General features: G+C 43.6%; 1 protein-coding gene across 1 annotated transcript in view; it reads right to left on the reverse strand.

Moving 5' to 3' along the window:
* The window catches only part of ME1 (malic enzyme 1), a 227456-nt gene extending 203503 nt beyond the window's left edge, over positions 1-23953 (reverse strand). The window contains exon 1 of the mRNA XM_075923820.2: positions 23639-23953. Coding sequence (XP_075779935.2) covers positions 23639-23683 — 45 coding nt within the window. The 5' untranslated portion in view covers positions 23684-23953. The remainder of the gene's footprint in view (positions 1-23638) is intronic.
* Between the last annotated feature and the right edge of the window lie 400 nt (positions 23954-24353).

Genomic DNA, 24353 nt, shown 5'->3' on the forward strand with positions numbered 1-24353 from the left:
TGTGGTATGTCCTGTGGTTGTTGGTAAGAATCATGCTGAGGTTAGGTGGTTGTCTCTAGGGCCGTGTCCAGACTCAGGGTTTTTTTCGGGAAAAGTAGCCTTTTCCCGAAAAAACTTCCCCTGCGTCCAGACTCAAGCCGCGTTCTTTCGAAATTATTTCGAAAGAACACGGCTTTTCTTTCGATGGCGGTAAACCTCATTTCACGAGGAAGAACGCCTTCTTTCGAAAGCTCCTCTTTCGAAAGAAGGCGTTCTTCAATGTAAAGAGGCCGTCTTCAAAAGAGAGCATCCAGACTCGCTGGGTGCTCTCTTTCGAAAAAGCGGATTTCTCTTTCGAAAGATCCGCCTGCGGTCTAGACGCGATCTTTCGAAAGAGGCTCTTTCGAAAGAAGCCTGCAGTCTAGACATATCCTAGGAGACTATGGGTCTGTCTCCCAGAGCCTCTCAGAGTGTAGTATCCTGTTCCAGTATAGGTTGTAGTTTATTGATAATGTGTTGGACGGGCTTAAGTTGGGGACTACAGGTGATGACAAGTGGTGGTCTATTGTTGGTTTTCTTGGGTCTGTCTTGAAGTAGATGGTTTCTGGGTATTCGTCTGGTTCTTTCAATTTGCTTTTTTATTTCTCCAGGTAGGTAATTGAGGTTTATAAATGCTTGGTAGAGATCCTGAAGTTTCTGGTCTCTGTCAGTGGGATTAGAGTAGATGTGGTTGTATCAAAGCACCCATAGAGTTGGTGCCGATGGCCCATACTAAGGATGTAAAATATTGGTTAATTGACTAGATGGAATTTCCATCGACTACTCAACTAGTCAGTAGGCACTTCTGCATTCCCACTGAGGCTCTTGTACATTTCAAAGGAGGAATGCAGAACTCTGCATGCAGCCCGGAACCAGAGGGAAGTCCGGCTGACTCCCGCTGCACGCAGGCATGCCAGCTTTGAAATGTACAAGAGTCCCCAGAAGGACTCTTGTGTATTTCAAAGCAGACGCACCCTCATGGAGCCTGGACTTAGCAGAGGACTCTGAGTCCCCTGCTGATCCTGGTCTCCATGCTGCACTGCTGCTTTAAAATGCCATTTGAAACGTGGCATTTCCGTGGAACCTAGGATCAGCTGGCAACTCCCCAGCTGACCCCAGGATCTGCATGGTTTGAAATGCTGCACTGGAACCCGGGGTCAGCTGGGGAGTCTCCAGCTGACCCCGAGCTCCACGGCGGCGCTATCGCTTTGGAACGTTGAAGCAGAGTTTCAAAGGGGCAGTGCCACACAGCTGAGCCAGCAATCAGCTGCCACCTTGACATTTCAAAGCGGCAGTGCCACACAGAGCCCAGGTACAGGCTCCGTGCAGTGCTGCCACTTTAAAGTACCCTTACTCTCCCTCCCTCCCTCCCTCCCTCCGCCCCACCGCCCCCGGCTTTGCTAACTATCTGATAGAGGCAGCAATGGGGGGAGGGAGAGAGGAAATCAACTGGCGGATTTGAGTATCCGATACACATTTGCTTATCGAATAGTCGATTAGTCGACTAGTCCTTAACATCCTTAGCTCATACACAAAGTTTGAGAAGTCCCAGGTTGAATCCTGCCTGTGGATGACCAGGGTAGGTCAGTGTCACAATACAAGCACCCTTGTTTAGAGACAGAGAGAGAGATCACTAAAAGAAAAGGGATTAGATTTTGTTAGCAGAAATAAAATATAGCAAAATGCTGTTCCAAATAAATCCCTGTGTTTTTTCAGTGCCTTAATTCCAATAAGGTTATCTGCCAGCCTAACTGACTAGTATTTTGGGGGTTTTAAAAAATATATATTAATTGAAAATGTTTCTGCAGCTTTTTTTTTTTCTTATTGGAGAAAAAAATAAAATATGTATGCCTTCCTCCATTACCAACATGGTAAAATTCTTGGTAGCTGAGATTATACAAGAGCTTAAAACCAACTATAGATCCAAGATAAAATATTCACATCCACTATTCTACAAGTTTTAATATTTAATTATGAAATACTTGTTTTTTATATTAGTCATTATGCATGTACTAGCAGAATGTACAATTTTTAAACTATTTCTGAAACTATGAATGACAAATCCTTTATATGCAGTTTTCGTAGCATCAGTCCCAGAACATTAGACATACAAAGTTAGCCCAAGAAAAATATTACCTCACCCACTTTGTCTCTGTAAATGCCTTGTAGTGAGAGAGTGAAGCTACGTCTACATTGCACATCAATTTCGAAATAAACTATTCTGAAATGGTTATTCCAAAATAGCTTATTTTGAAATAGCAAGTCTACACTACAAGGAAGCCTGCCTCAGATTAATTTTGAGGCTTCCCTAATGTAGACATGCTATCTCGATTTAAAGTTCCAAGAAGCACTGGGAAGGAATAACATAGCCCCTTACCAAGGCCATTCTATCTACACACACCTTATTCCAAATAGCTATTTCAGAATAGGCATTATTCTTAGTAGAATGAGGTTTACAGATTTTGGAATAACCTGCCCATTATTTCAAAATAATGGAATGGCTGTGTAGACATTGGCATAGTTATTTTGAATAATGGCTGTCATTCCGAAATAACTTTGCTGTGCAGACATACCCTTAGAAAGCTTAGTCTACAGTATTTCATTTATTCAAGAAAAGGTTAAGAGTTGATAGCAAATGTCTCCTTAATTTAGGAGAAATGGTATAAAAAAAATCTAATGTTTAGAAGCTGAAGCTAGGCAATTTCAGGCAAAATATAAAGCACCTTTTTAAAACAGTAAGGGGATTAACTAAGGTTGTGGTGGTCTGGAGTCCTTAAATCTAGATTTGATGTCTTTATAAAAATATATGACCCAACTCAAAGTTATGGTCTTGATGAAAAAGTTAGTGGGTGAGGTTCAAAGGCCTCTGTTATGCAAGAGGTCAGACTAGATTATTATAATGTTTCTTCCTGGCCTTAAATATATATTAGCCCCATATTTATATATTTAAGGCCAGGAAGAAACATTATAATAATCTAGTCTGACCTCTTGCATAACAGAGGCCTTTGAACCTCACCCACTAACTTTTTCATCAAGACCATAACTTTGAGTTGGGTCATATATTTTTATAAAGATATTAAATCTAGATTTAAGGACTCCAGACCACCACAACCTTAGTTAATCCCCTTACTGTTTTAAAAAGGTGCTTTATATTTTGCCTGAAATTGCCTAGCTTCAGCTTCTAAACATTAGATTTTTTTATACCGTTTCTCCTAAATTAAGGAGACATTTGCTATCAACTCTTAACCTTTTCTTGAATAAATGAAATACTGTAGACTAAGCTTTCTAAGGGTATGTCTGCACAGCAAAGTTATTTCGGAATGACAGCCATTATTCAAAATAACTATGCCAATGTCTACACAGCCATTCCATTATTTTGAAATAATGGGCAGGTTATTCCAAAATCTGTAAACCTCATTCTACTAAGAATAATGCCTATTCTGAAATAGCTATTTGGAATAAGGTGTGTGTAGATAGCCCCTTACCAATTGATATATGTATGTATCAATCTGTGTAATTCACTACTTTACAAAAAAAGAGTCCAATAGTCTAAAAGATCTTCATTTCCTTGCATCTAGTTCCTAGTTTCTAACTTTTCTCTGTTTTGTAAAAATTGTAAAATATTGACCTAATTTAACAAAACTAACTTGTCTCTTACTCTATAAAAATCTTATTTTTATTTCATGTACAAACTGTTTTTGTTTCATTAGGCTAACCATTACATTCAAGTCACTTTATCAAGTTAATACACACATTTGGCAGTCTCTAACACACAAAAAGGAAATCAGTCATGTTTTAAGCACAACAGTTCGCAATCTGACCTTACAGTAACAAAAAACAGATGCACATTGTTCTGAATATTTGTCTTAATTTATTGCTACAACTTTTTAAATATATATATACAAAATAGTTTCCTTCAGCTTCTTGATGATAATCAAGCATTTATTTAACCTTCTAAAACTCAAATGTCAGACAGTCTAAAGATTCCTGTTGTAAAGCTTAACTTTAAATTCTATTAAAAACTTTGAAGGAAGAACTCCAGGGAAATCCCTGATATTACCAAAAAAAAAAAAAAAATCTCTTTTCTTAAGTGTTGTTGAAGCTTTACTGGTCCCAGGATACGAGAGACACAAGGTAAATGAGGGAATATCTTTCATCAACAGACACTGTCCCAACAAGACAAACAAGCTTTCAAACTGCACCGAGCTCTCCCCTCAGGTCTGGGAAGCATTGTCTTTTTCCACCAACAAAACATTGGTCCAATAAATATATTACCTTACCCGTTTTGTGTGTCTCCTCTTTAAAAAAAAATAAATCAATGAACTCATATGAATGGAGACTGGTTAAATCAGTAATTTTCCCAATAAAATCATTGGAGTTCAATTACTATAAAACTGTATCTGATCATACTCTTGGCCAAACTTACTTTTAATTTGGGAGTAGCAATATACCCTGTTTTAGTTTACAGTCCCATCAACTTCTTTGTATTTGCATATTCCAACAGAGATAGATGATAGACTGTTAACTCTATTTTATCCAAAGAGGGATAATTTTCAGATTAATTTTTCTTGTTACCAGAAACAGCCTAATCATCATTGTATCACAGAATCAGAATGTGATCTCTTAATTTTTCACTTGACTTCTTTTGCATCTTGATGGATCTCCTTCAATATCCATATTTTACCCAAAACTGATTTTCTTTTTGTAATTTTTCATTCCATTTATTTTTTCCTTCTAAAATTCACTTTCTTCATAACATTTTGTGGTCCTTTTGGTACTTCAAAGGACCTTTTGGTACTTCAAAGGTACTTCAAAGCGGCAGCAGTGCGCAGAACCCGGGGACGCCCCAGCTGATCCCAGCACCACGCAGACGTCCCAGCTGATCCGGGCTCCATATGGCATTTCAAATGCCGAAATGCATGAAAGCGAAGCTAACCCAGGGTTCCACGGAATGCTGCACAGAGCCCGGGACCAGCTGGGGAGTCCCCAGCTGACCCTAGCTCTGTGCAGCATTTCAAAGCAGCAGTATCGTATGGAGCCCGGGATCAGCAGAGGACTGATTCTCTCGCTGACCCCAACCTCCATGAGGGCACGTCCATCTTGAAATGCACAAGAGTCCTGTACATTTCAAAACTGGCATGCCCAGGCTGCACTAGGAGTTCCAGCTTTGAAATGTACAAGAGTCCCCAGTGGGGGCTCTTATACATTTCAAAGGAGGAAAGGAGAAGTGCCTATTGACTAGTTGAGTAGTCGATGGAAATTCTATCGACTACTCGACTAGTAAATTAATCAATATTTAACGTCCTTAGATGGGAGCTAAAAGCAAAGCCTTGCTATTTTTTTTAAATTGGATGATGAGAGTTTTTTGGAAAGTGAAACAAGAGTGAATTTGCCAGCATAACCTACCAAACACAGGTGAGACACACACATGAATATCTCATTTTTAAAAGGACACATATGTACAAGTGGGCAGAAACACATCCCTATCCTCTCCAGGTAAAATGTTTATGTTTACATATGCAACTTAATCAAGGCCTCTCGCTCATTAACTAGTATTTCCTCTTCCAAATGTCTTTCCTTAGCACAGCATTCAACAGTTCCCGTGAATCTTCACTCAAGGGGATAACCTTTTATTCATTAACACTGCATCTAGACAGGGGACCACGCTAAATTTTGAAATAAGCAATTTCGAAATTACCTCAAAATAAGCTACACAATTTCAGCAGCACAAATTGTGTAGCTTATTTTGAGGTCAGAGTGCTCTCTAGACACATCCTTACTTACGAACACCATCAACAGAGACACATATACAATATTAACTTTGACATAGTTGTCACCTTTTCCATATACACTTGGAACTGAGGTAAAATGTTAAGTGTTAAGCTTATTATTCTGTTAGTGTGCAGTATGGAACTCAGTTGAAATCACTGTAAAGCAGGATAAACATTTTAAAAGAAAATTATCGTAGATTCAATGCTTCAATTTCATTACTGATGTTACTGAATTGAGTGAGGGATTGATATAAACCAATTTTTAAAATATTGATTCTAAATTAAATCACAGAAATATTAAGATAGTATCAATGTCAGTGATATTTGTTACAGTATAACACAGATAATTGGAGACAGACTGATTTTTATTTCCAGTTTTTGTATTCATATACATTCTTTTGGCAAAGTACTTTAAACACTATAAATCAAAGAATCAGAGCTCCTTTCCAAGAACATATTGCCAAATGTATTCTGTAGCAGAATTCTTGTTCTTGGAGATTGCAGAGCATACATACAAACATAATATTTCATTTAAAAACTGAGCTAGTGATATTTGGATTCCTCTTTTATATTTAACTGAGTACATAACGATAACGAGCAGAGCATGAACCAAATCCTTCAATGATCTAAGCTAAACACTAACCAGAATTTTGTTTAGGCCAGGTCTAAACTACAGACCTATACTAGCATAGCTCCATGCCCAGGAGTCTGAAAAATGCATATAGGGGCCCATGTAGACAGCCCTAAATCAATGCTACTGCCTCTCAGGAAGCTGGGTTAATCATGACAATAAGAAAAACCTCTCTCAGCAGCACTGTAGCATCTTCACTAATCTACTACACCGGCACAGTTGCACAGCTGTAGCATTGTGCATGAAGGCAAGCATAACCTCTTTCCAAAACAGCTATCAGCACTTCAGGTTTCAATGAAGATGATGTATGGTTATGATAAAGATAAGTTTGTGTCAGATTAATACATTTATGGTAAAACATGTCTATGTTGTTTCATAAATGTCAATCTGATCTTGCATATCTAACAAACTACTGATTTAAACAGGAATTAAATGTACATTGGTATGATCAGGAACAGTCTGTAATCTGATACCATTTTATGTAAAAAAGAAAATATTCTTGCTTTTTTGATGAGTGCTAGCGTATTTCAGAGCCTTGCAAATTACTTCCCAGTTGGAGGGTAAATCAGTTATGCAAAGTATTTTTTTTTATTTACAAAATGGACACAAAACATGATTCTTTGTATACAGGTAATCACAAAATGCACACACAAAATTTCCTCCTGCTAAAACTTCAAATAAAATACCACTACTTTTTCAACAAGTGACACAACCTTGTATCTCTGTCTCTCTTGGACTCCAGGAATTTCTCAGTTTATATACATTGTTCCCTGTTCCTGCCTCAGTCTCAGGGTTTATCTGGGAAACCTCGTATCCAAAACTGCTTACTAGGACCACAAGGTTTTGAAAGATGGGTTGGACATAAACTTCCTTTTGTGAAGCTACTCTGCAACAGAAAGTAATATCCGAATTATCATCCAGAGACTGTTTTAAGTTACACAATATCCTCAAAGACTCTCTGGGTGTGATCACTGAATAGTTACTTTAACTCTTTTATGAAGAGTTTCATCCTGGGTGCTTGCAAATACCATGCACAGCGATTACACCAGCTGCCGTAACATTAAAATGGATAAAAATGATTATTAACAAATGTTCCTCAAAATACTTTATGAATCACCAGTAAGGAAGCTGTTCAGGAGGGTCCGCTCCAAATTTTTGAAACCATATATAAAATATGAATTGCTCCATCCAGCTCCCATCCCTCAAAACAGAAAGTTTCCTCCTCTTCAATCACATTGTGTTTTCTCTCAGGATTTAATGACACTTTTATTTCTGTTTGTGAGGCTCTTACACCTCCACTATTCCAGACACACAGGGCAGGTAGCCAGAAGGAGGAGATGAAGCACTATTTTAAAGCAAAAGAATGAGGAAACAGGAACCCTAGGGAATTTTCACTGTAGCGTAAGTGGACCCAAAGTCAAGAAGGATAATACATGGGGAGTTGGGGATAGAACAGGTGACCAGATGACAATTTTAGAGGAACAGTCTTAATATTCGGGACTTTGCTTTATATAAGCACCTACTACTCCCAGCCCCCATTGTGATGTTTTACACTTGCTATCTAGTCACCTTAGGATAGCATCCTAGGCAGCAGGTCAACAGTGGGTTTATTATGCACAGCATGACCAGACAGATTTGAGGTATGAAATATCAGAAAACTTTTTTCTGGCGGGGGAGGAGCGGGGGAGGTGTGGAAGACTGAGTGGAAGTAATGGTTGCATGTATAAGACAAAGCCTCCTGATATCAGGACATCTAGTCACTTACTTCTGGATAGAGCCCTAAAAATCTGCAGGTAGCTGTGCAGATGCAGATATTTGTGGCTCATTTTTGAGGATATGGATGTGAATACAAAATTTTGTATCAATACAGAGCTCTACAGTTTCATAATTCACATATAGTCAGTATAAGGCTGCTGTTCAGTACAGGTTGGACCTTCCTGGTCAGGTGCCCTCCAGACCTGACCAGTCCCGAATGAGGGAATTTGCTGGACCAGGGGAAGTCCCGTGCAGCTGGCTCCTCTTTCAGCTCTAACTGGTCACCCTGCTAACAGCCCCACCGGGCTGCCCACCAATGTCCCAGATCTGTGAGCTGCTGTGCAGCCACGGCCCAGCTCCTCTCCCGGAGTGCCATCCTCACCCTATCAGGGTGCCAGAGCCCAGTCACCCACCACACTGTTGTGGTCCTGGATCTGGCTCCCCTACCGGGCTGGCACACAGCCCCACCTTCAGCTCCACACCAGGGTTCTTAGTTTACACAGCCCCCCTGCCAGGCTGCCACATGACCGCATCTCCCCTGCCAGGCTGACACTCAACCCCTAAATATCCCTATGTTTCCTACATTCCCATGCAACTTTGTCCCTCTCCCGTTGTATCCCTATCCACCCCACATCCCTCCTCTCTTCTTCATTGCCCCCTCTCATCCCCACCCTGCACTTGTCCTTAGCCTCTTCCACTTCCTGTCCTTTCTCCCTCATCCCCACCCCACATCCTTTCCCATCCAGACTGCCCTCCTCCCCTCCTGGCTAGGTGATTTAGGCAGCTTCTGGAAAAGTATATCAAAAAGTGTCTCTGTGAAGGCAAGCATGTCCATGCATATATCATGTGTGTGCAAGTGACTGTGTGTCTTTGTGTAGACAGATGCATGTATTGCTGCATGTGTGTATACCTGCATGAATAAAAGTTGCAGGCTAACAATCCACAAGGATGGACTGCAAACTATCAGAAACACTGTCCTCGATAATGTCACAGCACACCTGTAGCTGACTTTGTCCTTTATTAAATATAAGGATTGGTCTATCATTTTTACAACTTTCCACCATTGAAAATGTGAATTGTAGTCCATTTTCTCATTGATACAACAGCTCTGTTTCATCAATGGTGCATTATACAAAACAGTTATACAGATGACTCAACAAGACATTAAACAATGACAAGTCATTAAAACAATAAAGCAAGAGGTGGACCAGATTTTTAATGTCCATTTTGGATTACCCATTATCCTCTGAAAAAGTAAAATAGATCCCTCATTTCTGTTTTACACGTTTTATTCTTAAGAGCTGTCTTACTCACCTGCATTTTAAGCTTAAATTCACACTTTGACCTATTCACTCTTATCATTCGTCTATTTTGGAGACCAACACCAGAGTGTAGGAGTGTATGTATACTGCACTGATGAAAGATCATACTGGAATAATAAACAGGACTATGTAGCACTTTAAAGACTAACAAGACGGTTTATTAGGTGATGAGCTTTCGTGAGGTCTGGCCCACGAAAGCTCATCACCTAATAAACCATCTTGTTAGTCTTTAAAGTGATACATAGTCCTGTTTTTTGTTTCAGCTACACCAGACTAACACAGCTGCATTTCTATCACTATTATACTGGAATAATGTATCTGTTTCTGGTCCCTACATTTTAAATAGCATGTTGAAATACTGACAAGAATGTAGAAGACAGCCTCAAAGACAATTTGAGGACTAGAAAAAATGCTTTACCATGAGAGGCTTCAAAAGCTCATTATGTTTAGTTTTAACAATGTTAAGAGGTGGGTAATTGGCTAATCGTGCAGTCGATACAATTTGCATTTACTACATGATTAGTCGGTAAAGGAAGATGATCTGTCCCAGCTTGCAATGGACCCAGGAGCTACCCCCACTGCAAAACATGAAGCTGGAACCTCCCATGGACAGGGGCTGCTCCACAGGATGCTTTTAAGACAGCTCCCTCCAGCACTGGCTCCTAATCCCCCCCTGTGACGGACCCGGCGGGGTCCGCACTAGGGGAGGGAGCGGGACTCCCCCCCCCCCCCTCGGGAGAAACCGCGCGCCGCAAGCGGCGCGCCGACCGGCATCGCAGCCCCGGAGTTGGGGCAGCGGCAAGCCCAACCCGGGGCATCCCGCCGGGAGCGGGGGAGGGCGCGGGCCGCGCGGAAGCAGCCAGCCCGCCCGCCCCGGCTGGCGGCTTTGTACGGGGCACGGGCCCACGCTGGGGCAAGGGCGGGGGCGGCGGCGGCGCACGGACGTGGCGGAACGCCCGGACGTCACTCCCCGGCGCCCATAAAGATGGCAGCCGGGCAGACGGACAGGGGGGCAGGAGCGAGGAGGCGGCGACCCTGGCTTCCAGGGGCACCAAGGGCTTGGCCCCCGGGGCGACCAGGAAGGACGGAGTCAGCAGCTGGCGGCTCGCACTGGGACGCACCCGGAGACTTCGGCGCGGTGAGTGCACCCCAATCAGCCCCATCGCCGGGGCGGACAAGCAGGGAGTGGAAGGAGCCTGAGGCAGGGCCCTTTTGGCGCCCGTGGGCGGAGGAGTTGGGGGCTGCCGCCCCATCCGCCGTGGAGGGCGACGTTTAGACGCCAACTCCACTTAGGGCCTCGGGCTGGGACCCGGTGGTGAGGGAGGGCCCGGGTCCCCCACTCCCCCACCCTTCCTACAACCCTTAAGAGCCGGAAGCAAGGCGGACGGCGCCCACCGCAGAATCTGGCACGGGTCAGGACCACAACCCCCACCCCCAGAGACACCACGAACACCCCCCCCTCCGGCCGGAGGAGGGGGCCTGAACTCGGGGTTCGCCGAACCCTCTCGGCCACCCCTGGTCGAGAGGTGATCGCACCCCCTCCCCAGTCGACCCCGCCAACAAGCCCAGGGGCTGGGGGACAAGGAGAATAAAGAAGGCGGTGGACCCGCCCCCGGCTCTACGCTAAGCCAAAAAGAGGGGGCGCGAGGTGCTCGCACCCGTAAATCCGTCACACCCCCCAGTTGCCTCCAATACAGAGACAGCCGGGGGGGGGTAGAAATGAGTAGTCGAGTCGTTGACTCAACTAGTCGCTTACATCCCTATTTAGTTTATCAAAAAGAAGACTGAACGGTGACTTGAGTATGGTGTATCAATATTTTCATGGGGAAATAATATAAAAGATATCACAGGACTCTTCTATGGGTGGCAAATAATTCCCTAAAAGACCAGGGTGGCCCTACCCACCATGCTCTGGCTGGCTGAGGAAGGTTGAGTCTCTGACTGCCTGACCAACCAGTGCTCCGGCCAGCCAGGAAGACTTGGGCCATGGAGCAATTGTCCAGCTGTTCCCAGAGCAGAGCCGGAGCCAGCTGCCTAGCTGCTCCCAGGGCTAAGGCCACAGTGCGGCTGCCCATCTGCATCCAAAGCAGGGCCGCTTGGTGGTTTCCCAGCTGCTCCTGGGGCTGAGGCTGTGGTGCAGATGCCACCCGGGAACCGAAGCTGGAGATGGGGATGCGGTGTGGTTCTCTCCAGGGCTGGAGCTGTGGCCAGGGTCGGAGCTGTAGCCAGGGCCATGTGGTAGCTGCCCAGCTGCTTTAGGATGGGCCATTTGGTGGCTACCCCATGTGCTGGAACTAGGGCTGGGGCTGCGGAGCAGTTTCTCCCAGGGCAAGGCCACGGTGCAGCTGCCTCCTGTGCTGGAGCTGGGGACAAGGTGCAGCTGATCCCTGGGTGGGGCAGCATGGTGGCTGCCCCTGTGTTGGAGGCAGAGCCAGGGCTGTGGTGTGGCTGCTCACACCAGAGGGAGGGGAGGATGGAGTGAGCAGAGATCAGTGCCTCAGGAAGGGACAGGGACAGAGCAAGGGTGTTTGATTTTCTAGAATTAGAAATTTGGTAACCTAGCTAAACAAGGAGTACTTATTTTACAGACAAATCTATTATATATGTTTATATGTACACACAGAGAAAGATGGGGGTGGGAGGGGGGAAGAAAGACACTAGATATTACATTATTTAAACTAAAATGAAAGAGGTTTACAATGGAAACAATGTACATTGTAAGTAGAGGATGTGAAACTAAAAATGCTCTAAACCAAAAATACAGAATGAAAAGTGTCACATTCATTTCTACAATTTATTAATGTTAACATGAGCAAGTACGATACAATTACAGGAAAAGCTTTGTTATCTGGCATTTGAATATCCGGAAAGCTTGGGTAACTGGCAAGTCCACAGTGGGCCCAGGCACATTGCAGGCAGAGGCTGCTCTGGCTGGGCCTGAGGCCTCGCTGCAGCAAGTGGGGTGGCCTCTCCTGTCCCTCCAGGCTGCCCCCCCCCTTAATCAGCTAACAGGTTAAACATCACATTTAACCAGTTAACCATTTAAATGGGATTTACATCCCAGCTAGGAGGTGGGGACAGAGCAATAAACTATGTTAATCCAGCACATTCGATTAACCAGCAACTCCCATTTCCCATGCATGCTGAATAACAAAGCTGGTGCTGTAAATTATTCCAAATCGTACAGGCAAAGACTTATATCTGACTCAGAACTGCTCCCACTGAAAATCAGTCTACCACTTCAGAAAACAAAATATGAGTGGACTTTGTCTTTCCTTCCAGAAATAGGTTCGTGATAATCTAGACCAAGAGCCAGCAACCTTTTCAAACCAAAGAACCAAACTACACCAAAATTCAGAACAAGTGGTCAACAAAGAGCCGTATAAGAATGCACATTTGCATGACTTTAAATATACAACTTAATATTATAGACAACTGACATGATTAATAATAGCATAAATGAAACACTGTACTCACAGACTTTATATAATGGAACTTCTGCTGCTGCTACATCTTTTCACACATTTCTTTGAAGTTTGTATCATAACTGGTCAAATCCAGCTTCATGCGCGCATTCAGGCTGTCTTCTGTCAATCTTATAGAAGGAGGCTGGGGATGCACAAGTCTAGGTAGGGGGTATACGAGGGGCAGGAGATTTGGGTGTATGATGGACTCAGGGCACGAAGTTGGGATGTGTGGGGAGGGCAGGAATGTTATGGCAGGGGACTGCGGATGTAGGAGTATGAGGGGCTCAGGGCACGTGGTTCAGGTGTATGACGGGCTCAGAGTTGGTGTAGGCAGGAGGTACAGGAGTGTTATGATGCTGTGGCCAAATGGAGGCTTGCTGGCCAAGCTTCATTTTTAAATACAGTAAAATATGTCCCACATAAAAGGTTTCAACATTGTCTTTATTCATGGCAGAAGTGGGGAACCTTTTTTGGGTCGGGACCCACTGACCCACAGAAAAAAAATCAGTCAGGGAGCACAGAAGTGAGAAGCAAAAAAAACCCCAAAACCTCCAAAAAAACCACAGTCCTCATTGATGTGGCCCCAACTGAAACACCTCATTCCCCTGGTGCTCCCCTCTAGTGGGGTGAGCGACAGGGAGGACTGAGGCTCAAGGCCTCAGGCCAGATTTACTCTTCTGGGTTTCCAGGGTTAGTGAATTTTCTGCCCCCCCCCCCCAGGCTCTGGGGAGGGGCCAAAAATTAGGGGTTGAATGTGCAGGACAGTCCTGCCAGGGAATGGGATAGGGATGGGAAGGGGTGAAGGTGCAAGGTCTGGGTGGGAGGTAGGAGCAGGCTGGGGGCAGGCTGTCTGGCCAGGGGAGAGGGGAGGGCTAGGAGCAGGGTGTCTGGTGGGGGTGGGGGGATTAGTGAAAGGGTGAGATGCTGGGGTTTGGGCATGAGGGAGTGGAGGGTTACCAGTTAACCAGAACAAGTAAGCATCTCCATTTAGGGAGATGCTTAGTAGTTAACCAATTAAGCTTTCATATCCCTAGTAGAAATACCAAAATCAAAATCCTGAATAATGCCTATGATATTCTGTATTTTTAACATCCTTTCCCTTGGACATCTAGCATTGCATGAGGCATTATTACATGCAGCCTGAAGACTCTCTTTCCTCCTCACATCAGAGAAGGAAATAAATACTCTTTATGGAATACATTTCATAATTTTGACAGAGGACTCTTTCCAACAAATTTTTAATACACTTTTTTCATTTTAAATTTTAACAGAGGAATCCCAAACTCAGATATATTATTCCAGTCCAAAATTCATTTCTGAAAGGTACATGCCCTCCCAGTTTTCCATAATTGCATTGTGAGAGTTCTGCTCAAATACAGTCCCAAGTTCAGTTCCCGGGGTAGTAGCATTCAGAACAAAGTCAAAATCTGTGTCCTCAAAAGCCAGTGCTTCTTTCTGTTCCTCAAACTCTGATCAGGCATTATACATATTAATACTTGACAAAAACAACTATATAGAGTACCAACAGATACTCAATTCCTGTTATGAAAATATACAGTTTTTGGCTACTAGGGGAAGAGAGTCATCTGCAATAAATCTGTCATTCTATACAAGATACTGCTGTTTACTACACTTGAAAAATATGCTGCTTAAGCATGTTGCCACTTCCAAGAATGTCATATTTATTAGATATCCACATTAAAGGAAAAAGCTGCTAGGATGCAGCTTCCTGCATTTGAAGATACAAATATAGCATGTAGATTGTAACATATCTTTCTAGTTTTACTGTGCAAACAATACCACAGTGGGTAAAATTAGAACCCTGAATTGAGGTGAACATTTTACTGTAGGAATAGCATTTTAGACAGCATTATGGAATACCAAACAGTGTAGTTAGATAGTATATGTCATTGGACCAATTTCTATTGGTGAAAGGGACAAGCTTTTTACACAGAACTTATCTTCACATCTCAATGAAGCAAAGTACATATTTTACTTGGAGCACATACAGTATTAAACTTCCACTGAATTTTAAAAGTTAGTTACATATTTCAGACAACCCATATGGTGACCTTCATTGGTACTGTTTCAAATTACAGTACTTTCTTTATTTAACTGTGCCTACTATATTTCTACAGTGATCAAAATTTTCAAACCCAGGTGCCTAGAGTGCTCCTAAATCTGGACTTAAGCATCTAAATAAAGGCAATTTGATTTTCAGACTCTACTAACCTGCGGCCAATTGAACCGAAGATCTAGGTATAGCTGGATTCCAGCTTCTTCAAGAAATTTCACTGACATTATGTTTAAAAATGCGGAATAATAGGTGATATGTACAACTACAGCGGGAGTGAGCAAGTGGTGCCACTAATGACTAAAATAACCAAAGAATCTTCCATTCCGTCTACAAACTTACGACAGACAGACCAACACAGACGAAACTCACACTAGACACATCAGTTCTAGCTAACAATCAATGTCAAACTTCAGGGAACATTAGAGACAATGGCAAACTATAAGCACACCAAGTTTAAACTAATATTTTCAACCTGGCACAATTTCGAACCAGGCTAGGACAAAGGACAGAAAGCACTTTTGCAGCACTGATGGATGATATCCTGCTGTCAATGGATGGTGGACAGGCATCCATTCTTATCCTTCAAGGCATCACTGTAGTATATCACACAGCTGGCCATGAGATACAGCCTCCTGAAAAGTGGCATAGATTCAAGGAACTGCACTAAAATGGAAAAACTTAAAACACAATGAATAGTCTAGCAGCACCTTAATGACTAACAATTTGTTGTATAGTATGCTGACAAGGTGGTTCCTGAGTTTCTTTGCGAAAGTGTGGCATAATCTCTGGCTGTAGTCTACCGGATATGTAGATTGTAGTGCAGTGTTTCTTAATCTGTGTTCCGCAGCACACCGGTGTGCCACAATGCAGTCGGAGGTGTGCCGCGGAGAACAATAGAATTCAAAATGGCCACCTGTAAAGGGACAAGCGACCTTTTTTATTCCTCAATAACTTTCCCCCCAACCCTTCCGCCTCCGTCCCTCCCTCCCCCTCCTCCCCATACACACACTTGTTTTTCTTTTTGCTCAACAAAAATTCCTTGGTGTTCTTCATAACAAAAAAAATTGTTTGGTGTTCCTCGGTCTTAAAAAGTTTAAGAAACACTGTTGTAATAGGGTTTTCACCCTCAGTCCCTTAGGGATGATGTTCATCTGTTTGCACTTGGATAGGAAGAGGCTCTCTCTTTGGATATGTGTAAGTTTCTTTGGATATGTGTAAGTTTCTTTGTGTAGTTGATGGATTTCCACTCCATACAGCTGAATGCAGTGCCTTGCATGTTCAAAAGCTTCAGAGGGGTAGCCAAGTTAGTCTGGAACTGGAAAAACTTAAAAAACAACCAATAGTCTGTGCTGCTAGACTATTGGTTGTTTTTTAAGTTTTTCCAGTTACAGACTAACTCGGCTACCCCTCTGAAGCTTTTGCACTAAAATGGTTAAGCCTACCCTGCAGGAACACACCCTTTTAGCCAGGATGGGTAGGAATGGTGTCCTTAGCCTCTGTCTGGAAATGAATGACAGGAGAGGGATCATGTGATGATTACCTGTTCTGTTCACTCCTTCTGGGGCAACTGGCATTGGCCACTGTCGGCAGACAGGATACTGGACTAGATGGACCTTTGGTCTGACCCAGTATGGCCATTCTTATTCACTTCCATTACTGGACATATCATTTGTAGAGTTCCACAAAGAGAACCTGTCTCTTCAGCTTCTATTCAACATCACATGTAACTATTAGGTGAACTGGTATGAGGACAGGGACTTTTATGTCAGCACTGTACAGTTCCACTTCTCCTTCATCACATACAGTCACAGCACTACTAATAAAATATCCCAGTGATTAGACAAAATCATTGGATGATTATTAAGGGATGGAGAGAGAAAAACACTTGAGTTTTCAGCCACAGTACAGTCTCCTTTGATAGACACCACATACCCATGAGCACCAACTCCATGGGTGCTCTCCACCAGCAGCCAAGTTCCTGTCCTTTTGACTCTCCCTCTCCTTTTCAACTGCTAGTGGCCTCGCTGACCTACTCCCCCCTGCCCTCCCAGCATTTCTGGAGCTCTGCAAACAGCTGATCTGTGGCATTCAGTAAGCTCGGGGGAGGGGAGGCTGAGTGGGGATAGGGCACATTTGGGGAAGGAGGCAGAAGTAGGTGGGGAAAGTGACTTGGGAGAAAGGGCAGAATGGAGGGGACAGAGCAGGGATGGGGCTTGGAGGAAGGGGTGTTATGGGGACAGAGCAGGGGCGAGAAGTATAGGTTGGGGGCAGTGCCTTGGGGAAGTGGTGAAGCAGAGGCAGTGTCTGAGGCAAGTGGGGGGGGGGGTCGAGCACACACACACACACACACACACACACCAGCTAGAGGGGAAGTCAATGCCTGTGTATATACCGACAATCATTCAATTCAGGTTCTAGCTTTGGAATGCTTCTGGATTCTTCACTGATGAAGAATTCTCATGTAAGAGCATCTGGAAGCATCCATAGAAGCTTTCCACCATGTCTGGAGGCTAGGACCTGTCCTATTAGTGGCAGTCAATGACCCAGCCTCAATTACATACACCTTTGTTCACTCCCATCTGGGCAAAACAATGCAATGCACCTGGGCATGAAGCCATCAGCCATTGAGAAACTCTTCTTAGGGTGCATCTATACAGCAGGGCTTAACTTGAAATAAGCAACACAAATTGAACTACATCAATTGAGTAGCTTATTTCGAAATAGGGAAAATCTACACAGCCCGGCTACGTCTACACTGGCCCCTTTTCCGGAAGGGGCATGTAAATTTCACGAGTCGTCGTAGGGAAATCCGCGGGCGATTTAAATATCCCCCGCGGCATTTAAATAAAAATGTCTGCCGCTTGTTTCCGGCTTTTAAAAAAGCCGGAAAAGAGCGTCTAGACTGGCCCCGATCCTCCGGAAAAAGTGCCCTTTTCCAGAGGCTCTTATTCTTATTCTTTGAAGTAAGAATAAGAGCCTCCGGAAAAGGGCACTTTTCCGGAGGATCGGGGCCAGTCTAGACGCTCTTTTCCGGCTTTTTTAAAAGCCGGAAAAAAGCGGCGGACATTTTTATTTAAATGCCGCAGGGGATATTTAAATCTCCCGCGGATTTCCCTACGACGACTCGTGAAATTTACATGCCCCTTCCGGAAAAGGGGCCAGTGTAGACGTAGCCGCCTTCTTTCAAATTAGAGCACTCTTCCTCTAACTTCCCTTACTCCTTGTACAATGAGGGTTACAGGAGTTGGATTAAGTAGTCCTCCAGCTTGACAGTATTTCGACATTATTTCAAAACAACTGCCTGCTGTGTAGACACAGACTGTTATTTCAAAACAACAGTAGTTATTTCAAAATAATGTTGCTGTGTAGATGTACCCCTAATAGTGAATGCTGCAGGACGTCGCTCAGTAATACAAGCTACTGCAAGCACATTAAACTTGTCCACTACAGAAATCTAATGCAGAGGGTAAAGTGTTAATTCAAGCTCGACATCTCTAACTCCTACTCACTGCCTAGATCTATATCTAAAAGATGAATAATATAATACATAGACTGTACAAATTTTCTTCCCAACACCTGAGGTTTAGAGCAAACAAAGGTAGCACAATACTTGGGTTTGGCTGGAATGAAGACACCGTCAGTAAACATTTAAAAGGTGAGTATTTAGAGAATTTGATCTACAGCCCCATCATTATTCTGAGTGGAAAAATCTTTGTACTTTAATCAAAGACTTGTCTTATTTTTCAAGTATTAATAAAACATTTTTTCAAATTAACTTAAATCTTTGACACTCAAAGAATCTCTTCTTATTGATTAACTCAACGGATGTCCAAGTTTCGAGAATCATCTTTTGATCTCCCAGCAGCTACATCCAGCCTGTTTGGATCTGATGAACAGATTTATTGTTTTGTTTTCTTGTGAAGTGGAATTCTAAAATTGTGCTTACTCACTAGCTGTCAAACTCAAGAATATTTGAAGTTTTATGAACAGTATGAAGATTTTGAATACTTTCTCATCTTTGTCTTTTTATTTTCTTGACCATATATATCATAGGTGGGGGGGAGGGGGGAAGAGGTATACATCCAAGATCTTCACATTATTGAGAAGATATCCATCTGCCAAGTTTAGTGGTTGAGTGAGTCTACACCAGAATATTACCATAGCTTACAGCATAGGTTACTCAGTAGATGAGGAATTTCTGCTCAAAATCCCTTTTCCTCAAAGTGAAATTCAAAAATTCAAAAGTTGTCTCAAGCTTGGATGAAATCCCTAACCACTGGGCTATGACTGATAAGGGAGTCCTCTTCTTCTTCCTTTCCCTTTCTCCCACCTGTTTTGTGTGGAGTTAGGCATGCTCTCAGCACAGTCACCAGACTGGGTCTCTCAAGCAAGACACACACTGTTCTGCCTATTTATCCCTCGTTTGTGGACCGCACCAGAACTTAGGAATCAAATAGGAGTCTGAATGCCTAGTGCAAGACTGAAGGGCATATGCACAGACATAGAAACACAGGCACAGGGAACTTTTACTGAGGAAATTTAGACACTGAGTTTAAATGCCTACAGCAGTGGTCACCAACCAGCAGATCTGGATCTACTGGTAGATCTTGAAGCCTCTGACAGGTGATCCTGACTGGTTTGGCCAGGAAACTATCAAGCGCTGACACTTCAGTCGTCCCTCCACCCACTGTCATGCTGTTCCTGCCCTCTGCCTTGGAGCTGTCCCTATGGAAGTCTCTTGCTTGCTGTGCAGAGTGTAGGAGGGAGAAAAGGGAGATCTCTGATGTGAGAATGTTCCTCCTCCCTCCCACTTCTGTACCTTATCTCTACACTGAAAGAAGGTGGAGGGAGCTTGGCAATGCAAATCTCTGTCACTCTCACACAGTGTGTGTTTCTCTGTCATTCTCACACACACTGCCCTTCACTTTCATCTCTCAACCCAACACATACGTGAGTTCCTGTTACGTCTTTTATTGCTTGCAAAGAGTTTTATCTTAGGCTTTTGACTGGTCTGTGCATTTCACAATTTTCATTTCTCTCTTATGCTTAAATTTAATTCTTTGAGGAGTGAGTTCTAAAATGCCTGACCTGTCACGGCTGCAGAGATTATCCCTATGGTAATTGCTGCTCCTGGTAGTGACAAGCATGTGCCTTCAGCCCCTGAGAAGGGCAGAGCATGGGGTCTCCACATGCTGTCCTTGCCTGCAGACACCACTCCTGCAGCTCCGTGATGGGGAACTGTGACCAGTAGAAGCTGTGGACTCAGTGCCATGGAGCCACTGTTGTACATGCCAGCTGCTTTCAGGAGAGGTGCAGGGTCAGGGCAGGAGTAAGCCTGCCTTAACTCCACTGCCCTACCACCCAGAAGCCATCTCAGTTAAACCGTGCCCAACCAGAGACTGCATCCTGAACCCGTTCCAGCCCTGAACCTCCTCCTACACCCAACCTCCTGCCCCAAGCATGAATCCCCCCTGCACCCAAACTCCCTCCTAGAGTTTGCACCCTGACAGCCCCCAATCTCCCAGCTTGGGCTAAGCCTGGAGCTAAGCCTGAAGAAGGGACGGAGCAGAGGCAGTTTCTCAATGAAGGGGCAGGAAGGAAGGGCAAGGGTAGATCTTACATTGCACTTAAATTGAAAAAGTGAACTTGTGGCTAAAAAGGTTGGAGAGCACTGGCCTACAGGATTAGGTGACAGCCAACTAGGCCATATGCGGATCAGACCTGTGCTTAAGAGTATGTCTATACTCTGCATCTTTTTGCAACAAAGCTGTGTCAACATAGTCCTGTAGCTAAAAGTCAGTGTGTGTGACACTGCCTGTCCGCACTTTTGCCAACAAAATACTTCTATTCCTGATGATTGGCTTTCACTTTGTCAGCAGCAGAGCACTCCTGCCAACAAAATAGGATTCACACTAGCACTTCTTATGGCAATACTTATGTCAGTCAGGATGTGTGTGTCTGTGTGTTAAGGACTGGTGAATGACAAAAGTTTTGTTGATCAATTGCAAGTGTAGACATAGCTTAAATCTGAAACATAGACACCTAAAACGGGTTTAGATACTTAAGTTCTCTTTCCGGATCTGGGCCATGGTGACCAGAAACAATCTCTCCAATAACTAACTACAAATAATAATTCCATTTTTAAACTGATTATTAAAGAAAAATGTGTTTTGATAAATTTCCTTATTAGTTTTATTTAACTTAAATAAAGAACATTTTTAAAATGCTTTGTCTGTTTTAAGTCCAATTTCTATCCAAATGCAGCTTGACACAAATCGTAAGAAAAAATTCATCTAGCAAGAAAGTTATGACTTTTTAACAAAATCTAAAAAAGTAAGAATCTAGATGAATAGGAGGCAAGCTATAAAACAGTTTACATAAATGAGTATATTGTATTCTTCAGAGTCACAAAAAGAAGTATAAAATTACAATAAAAGATATATTTAGTTGCTAATAAACATGTTTTAATGGTTAACAACCAATTCATGTCAATACATTTTGGGAAAATAACAGAAAAGTACAAATGCAAAACAAGATTAAAATCAATTATTTAAATCAAAGATTTATTGCTTGCTGATATCAATCATGACTAAACACAGTGATCAATACACCATAAATAACTGATATGATATCTTAGTGAAAGTGCTGACACTAGTTAATTTCAGACCTCACAGAGATTTGCATAAAAAGTTCATGCATATGTTCCTTTGTACTTTAGAACCATTACAACTGAGGGTGGATTTTTTTTTTTAGAAGTTGAACACTATACCACTAATAATCACCTATAATATTCACATAGATTGTAGATTCCTATCCCACCGGAGTGTCTTTTTTCAGTTTTGCCTGCCCCAGTACTCAGGAAGCAGGTTATGGTGTTCTTGTCCAGACCCATGAATGGGATCTAAGAGATACTATCTCACTAACATAGAGACAGCAGATTTCAATTGGACAGAGGCAGCTCAATTAAAGTTTGTATTAATTGGGTTGATGCTGCCAGTGTCTCATAACATTTTACTACTAATTTGAAAATATTATTGCACACATGTAACACAAATCTTCATATGCAGTAAGGAGTTGCAGCCAGGAAACTCAACAAAAATCTTCCTGCCCAGCAATGAAAAGCTAAAAAGCGGTTCTTCATTCAGGATTGGGTGAAGTTGGGGAATAAAAAAGGTGTAGTGATATTTTACTTAAAAGTGGCTTCTACCAGAGGTTTTTTAGATTTCATACAAATTACAGCATTTGTAAAGCAAAGGGTTTGTCTTTCTTGGTTATTAATGAATGCTATTATTTTATTTCATTTGGGGAAAACTTTGAAATCCTTTACCATCACTCTTGGATTTATTTGTTTGTTTAATCACCTTTCATTTCAGCTGATCCCAAAATACCCCACTGAATCCTCTGTAGAGGTAGACTCACAACTGGAAATATGTGAAATCTATGTATCCAAGATAGATGAATACTCCTTTTTAGTGTTCATCCAGCTAGCATGGCTTTTTACTAATGTGTCAATGTATACAATGAAAACGAGGGGAAAATAGTTTATATCAATCTATTCCCATTTTGCCATATGACTAAATAACTTTATGCACTTTAATGCAACCCTACATTAAAAGTAATTGCAAAATGGAAATAAACAATACTCACAACTGGACAAAAGGATAAAACCACATTTAGTATTTTGAAACCCTAATCTAGACTTGATTCAAGAAGCTTAATTTATCACATCTACCTCAGACAGCAACTCTGACTTCTGATCCCTTTCTGTGTTTTGGCAACAACTGTACTGCTTGTTATGCCAATTGAGTACTTTTGTTTTGAATTGTGCAACTAGTAAGCATGTATAGAACAAATACATTCACAACAGGGAACCCAACAATGAGAAACAACATACTCAAATGAAAGTTAAATATCTTTTTCCTTGTTAGTTACCAAACACGTCAAAACATATTTGGGCATTTGCTATGGATCATCAAAGGGAACATTATGCAACTGAGATAGGTGGCAGGAGTGCTTACTCCCTCACTGACATCTCCTGAATCAAGAATAGGAGCAGAGCCGAGGTGCCAAGAAAATAAATATGTTGGAATAGAGAATGTGTATGGCAGTACAACAGTATTTCAACTTTCTACATCTACCTTTTTCAGCAACTGCTTCCCACCCTGTCCGCCAAAAATGTGCCTGTTCTGCTTGACGGTAATAATAGAACATAGCAAAAGGTTCATATGTGCTGAATGGGCAAACTGAGGCACTGGGGGGGGTGACTCGCACAGGTTCATACCGGGAGAGGAGGCGCCGCGCAGCCTATATTTGGCCGGCAGTGGCGTTCTCTGAGGCAGGGGAGACGCTCCAGCTGATCTGTAGGAACGTGGAAGTATCACACGCTGCTGCCAAGGGCTGAGACGAGACAAGCCAAGCGCCGCCCCGCCGGTTCCAGACCCTGCGGCAGCGCGGAGCCCGCTCCCCGGTGGCTCTGGGGTGACAGGTGCCGGGGGGCCAGGGCGGGAGCTTCGCCCGCGGGCCGCGGACTGAAGAGCCGGGGAGGCGCCGATGGAGAAACGCCCCCCGGCTTAATCCTCCCTCCCCCGCCCCGTTACCTTGTTGAGGTGCGGGTTGCGGGTCACTTCGTAGCCCCTCTTCATGGCGAGCTCGGGTGCTGCGGCAGCCGAAGCGAGTGTCCGCCGGGATGGTGCCGCGGGGGCGGGGAGGAGGAAGCGCCTTGACACGCCGGGGTCAGCGGGGCACGAGCGCCGCTGAGTCAGGAGGAGCCGCTGGGAGACTGGAGCGGCGGGGGCGGGGCCGCGAGCGCCCGGAGCCTTGAGCCGCGCGACTGCGCCGACGGGAGGCAGGCCGCTGGGGACCTTCCCTCCCTGGCGGGTGCTAGTTCTAAGGGGGCTTGGGTGCAGGGGGCGAGAGGAAGGAGGGGGGTGTTTGGGTCACGTGTTGGGGAGAGGGGGCTGGACCCTCGGGAGGGCCTGGCCACGGGAGAGGGCGGGTGGAGGAATTAGGGGAGGGGGAATGAGAGGTACGTGCTGAAGAGGTGGGATGTGGAGATGTGCTAGGGTTTGGGGAACGTGGAGACTAGAGGAACAAGGGAAAAGGCAAGCTACAGGGAGGTGTGCCCTCCTACCATCCTACAAGATCTTAGTGTGCCAGCTGTCATTCTTTAGATACTCTGGCCTACTTCTGAAATATTATTTGGGAGGCTTGAACGTGTAAATCTAATCTTTGAAGCTGTAAATCTAAGCTTTGTTCGCTGGTATGTATTATATCAAAGTACTGACATTTTCATGTCACATTATGAAAGTGTGT

Source organism: Pelodiscus sinensis, chromosome 3 (assembly GCF_052426305.1).
Source record: "Pelodiscus sinensis isolate ZL-2025 chromosome 3, ASM5242630v1, whole genome shotgun sequence".
Lineage (NCBI taxonomy): Eukaryota > Metazoa > Chordata > Testudines > Trionychidae > Pelodiscus > Pelodiscus sinensis.